This window comes from Anneissia japonica, unplaced genomic scaffold (assembly GCF_011630105.1).
Source record: "Anneissia japonica isolate Jap-2015-1 unplaced genomic scaffold, ASM1163010v1 scaffold287923_len1623670_cov205, whole genome shotgun sequence".
NCBI classification, from domain to species: Eukaryota; Metazoa; Echinodermata; class Crinoidea; order Comatulida; family Comatulidae; genus Anneissia; species Anneissia japonica.
The window spans coordinates 187,210-191,871 of record NW_022721637.1 but is presented as its reverse complement, the minus strand read 5'-3'; the positions used below and the strand labels follow the sequence as shown (position 1 = coordinate 191,871).

The window sequence follows — 4,662 nt, the reverse complement described above, 5'->3', positions numbered from 1 at the left end:
TATACAAATGAAGATGCGTATAATAATGTCTGTGTTGGTACATATAATTATGGTTCACCTCAAATATAGTTTTACCATTAATAGAACTGATTTTATGTTTCGAATAAGTAACCCAAATATGCTCATACATAACAGTAAGCTATACCAGACTCTCCACTCTTCCCAACCGTCAGCTCTATTTTTCACCAATTAACAAACTTTTTTTGTTAAAATATATATATATATATATATATATATATATCACAATAGTGCAAAGAGAAGGTTAATTAGAGGCTTTCGTACTAGAAACTAGTCCACATTTTAATACATATATCTGAGTCCCCAGGTTGTGTGTACACCACTTCACAGAACGTATTTTTCTTCTGTTTTTTAACACTATATAAAATATATTATTTTCTTTTAAACCAATACTGTCTTTTCGAATATCTTCCCTCTCTTCCTCCTTATCTATTCTTTTCATTATTATTTTTATTTATATTTTTTTAAAGATATAACTCGTCTTTCGAAGATCCAATGTTCCCTCATCTATGAGAAAGATCTTGCCTAACTAATTTGTTTTACCAACAGCTTTCAAATCAACAAGGGAGAAGAGAAGGACGAGTGAGAAAAACGAAAAGAAAAGAAAAAAATAAGACAAACTCAGTAGATATACATATATATATATATATACAATACACCTTTATGATATGATATTCATCTACAGTATACTAATAATAAACATAAATGTATATATTTATTATGTAGTATAGTAATGCTAGTGTTTCTACCACATTATGGTTCACCTCAAATCTAATTTAACCCTTCTAGGTATAAAAAGCTTCATTAGAAACAGAAGAAGGCAACCTTTATAGATGCTATATTGCCAAAAATAGTTCACATTCAGATACATACATTTACATTCTGAAATTTATAATATTCTATTCCACAAAAAAATGTTGTGTTTTTGTCTGCTTTATGACATTGCATTTACACACTTAGTGATGGACAATGACTCATTCAATCCTACAAGCGTAGCATTATTATTCTTATTTGTTTAGTGAGTTTATATCGTATATCTCACAATCTACAGTCTCGGTTTTATATAAAAGAATAATAATAGAACACCGAGCATGCTCCTCATATTGAGTACAAAATCGCTGGTGTTTTCTGACGCAGATAGGCCTATTCAATGCGATAACAAAAACGTCAGATTCGATGAAACATTATTTTGAATAGGCCAAATATTAACTACAGTATTACTAAAGTGATACAAATTACAGGTTGAAATTCCTAAATAAACAATTAATTAATCAATGAATTCATTAACTCTGCTGCTCGTTTAGTCAAAGAATACACTGCAAGGGTGGATCCAGGACCACGGGGATCCCCACCCCCCAGAAACAGAAAAATGAGAAATCTTTGATTTAAATAGATATAGATAACCAGTTAATAGCATATAAATTATTGAATTGAATAACATGTACCCTGATTTTTATATTTGGTAATGATAATAAAAATGATAAAACACTTCCATTAGCCACTAGTCAAATGACTATGTGGCTATCTTGCTTCCCCAGGTTGTCGTACCGAACTTTCATAAATAATTTTTTTTTTTTAAATCCAGTGTCTATGGTGGAGCATATCTAAATGAAAATCTTAATATTCAGAAGTCGGATGAAGATAAGGTGGAAGGGGTTCCAGTACATCCGCCAATTAATTTAAATTGATAACTTTGAAACAGAATTTCAAGAAAGCGACATACATCGGTAATTACTACTTAGAATCTGTAAATGACTATTTCTGTCAATATTTATTTATTAATATTTTTAACCAGGATGACACAATCAAAAAAAAAAAACGTTTTTCATTGTGGTCCTGGGGGAAAAAACACACACGCACAATATGTAATCACTTGAAAGAAATTGTACAGCGGCTCTTTTGACTACACATATTGCACCATTTTTTGATTATATATTATTTAGCTACTAGGAGATAATCGGTTTGATTCAGCAGTCGACGAACTCATTGATGACGAAAATAAGGTGGATGGGGTCCCAATATATCTGTCATCAGATTATGTAAATATGAAACTGATTTTCAAGAAAGCGACATATAGGCCTATCGGTAATAAGTTCACTACATCGAATTAGGTGACTGTCAAAGATTTCTGTCAATATTTAATTGTGCGGCGGCTCTTTCAAGTAAACAGTGACCTATTTATAGTATTATAGGCCCCTTTTTGATTACCTATATTATTTAGTTATATGATCAGGGGCGAATTTAGAGATAAGATAACCGAAAAGTGGTCGATAGAAAGACAACGTCTTCCACACGGAAATAACATCCGATGCGTTTTAAGCGATGAATAATTTCATTTTCTTTTTCCCCCAATTTTTTTCACTTTCCAAAAGGAGTGGAGACGCCCTCCACTAACCCCCTCCCCCCTTGATAATGATGATGAATCGGATGATTCAGCAATCAATGAACGCAGAATTATATCATTGGGCAAAAACAATACTTTCCCTGAACTGATTAATCGAATAGTACAGCCACATGTGTTTCTGTGTTGTATTTTGTTTATAGATGTTAAATCTTAAGCAAACAGAAGAAAACAGTGGCGGATCCAGAAATTCGAAATAGGGGTAGACCCGGGACGTAAACCTGCCGTGCCAACTCTGAGACAAATGCGGAGGCGAGATGGTTGTTTTTACACATTGATTTATCAATGAATGAATTCATCGACTGCTGAATCAAACTAATTATCTCCTAGCTAAATAATATATCATGAAAAGGTCCTCTATCATACGTCAAGATATGTTTAGTTGATAGGTTTAGTCAAGGAGCCACTGTCCTGATTACTTAAGTGATTAAATTGACAGAAATAATTCTATGTAGTAACTCACCTACCGATATAAGTTTCTTGAAAATCTGATTCATATTTTTTGTCTAACCTATCGCGTCAGTCACACATGATTTCATGGAATCCCCAAATAAGTCGATTTATTGAAAATCGACAAGAATTGTTTTTCATAAAACTTATCAATCAGTAAATATGTATAATGTGGGGGTGTGATATGTGGAGATCATAATCATCAATATTTCGCTATAGGCCTCGAAGTTCGTGATCAAAGTATTTGGGAATTTGTACAGAATGTCGTTACAGTAGTATAATACCATTCATGAAATGAAGAGTATGTAATTGTTATCTCGATGTCGTTTCCGTTCAAGAAAATCCTGAGGGTTGTAGCTTTTTAAAATAATAATCATCATCATCATCATCGTCGTCATTATCGTCATCATCATTATCATCATCACCATCATCATCATCATCATCATCATCCTTATCATCATCATCATCATTTTTCACATACTATTATTACTGCAACCAATCATCCCATATATTCTCCAAAATCGGTCAAAAGTCTATTCTTTATATTTCTTTTCAAATTAGTATTCCCGAGTCAACCAAACAATACCACCAGTACTACTGTACTACATCGCAATAAATAACAGACTTTATAAAGAAGAATGTAGTTCATTGCGGACAAGCAAATTCAACTTTATTGCTGCACATAAAATCGACGACAAAATATTTGCTAAAATTAAATTTCAACTTTATATTCTTACCTTGCCTAATAATTGTCAGCTAGAAGCTGCGAGAAATCAATCCTAAATAACATATTTTTCTGTAATTGATATCACTATTACCTCATAAAAAATATAAATTGCATAGAAGAAACATTCCATTGGTCAATTGTCGGTATGATATTTTCGACTACTTACCTGCGAGTACATATTTATGCAGAGCCGGCCGGAAGTGAAGCTGCAACTAAAAATCTATGGCATGACTGGCTAACAATGATACCAACTGTTACAGTGGCGGCGCTACGGGGAGGTGGGGATTTTCTTGCATCCCCATCGTTTTTCCAAAAAAAAAAAAAGAAAGAAAAGAAGAAAAAAAACCACAATTCGTCGGAAAGAAAAAAATATATGTATTTTCTACATATTATTAGAATTTATATATGAAATCGATTTAATAAGCCTCTGAAACCCCATATATTTTTCGGGTTCCGCCCCTGGACGAGCTTCAAAACATTTTAATCGATGCCCGACCACGCCTACTTTGCTCTCCTCAGGGACCTTGCCTCCTTCTAAAAAAAATTGTACCTTTCCCTCACTCTCCCCATTCCCCCTCCCCACTGACTGTTATCATCCCTGCAATCTGCCTGCAATTAGTGTTAGGCGCCCTCTAACGTTCAGATCATGTCATAATTTGTGTAGTGGTGTGCGATCAATACGTTGTTCGTTTACTTCTTCAGCAAGACTAGACGGCTCAACAATCTTAACATTTAACTGGGATAACAAAATAATCCATATAGTAAATTTATAGTCAAACTACCTTGCTTGTAGGTGTGACTGTTTCAAACGGGACACAACCAGGGGTGGCACCAGGATTTGCCCGACGGGGGCCGAGGTCCCCGACGGGAGGCCGTTGCCCCAACGAGGGGTCAGATTTCCCCGACGAATCCAAAGTGGGCGTGGTCGAGCTTCGATTAAAAGGTTTCGAAAGTGGTCCTGGGGGCGAAAAGTTCGACAATTTAGGGGTTTCAAAGGCTTATTTAATCGATTTTAGAGTCTACTAATATGTAGAAAATACATATAATTGTTTTTTCTTCCCGACGA

The 4,662-nt window shown here is 34.4% G+C and overlaps 1 protein-coding gene across 1 annotated transcript in view; it reads right to left on the bottom strand.

Moving 5' to 3' along the window:
• Positions 1 to 4,245: 4,245 nt before the first annotated feature.
• Positions 4,246 to 4,662, bottom strand: part of LOC117111614 — a 3,149-nt gene continuing 2,732 nt past the window's right edge. Inside the window, exon 4 of the mRNA XM_033254563.1 lies at positions 4,246 to 4,332. Within this exon, the coding sequence (XP_033110454.1) occupies positions 4,246 to 4,332 (87 nt within the window). The remainder of the gene's footprint in view (positions 4,333 to 4,662) is intronic.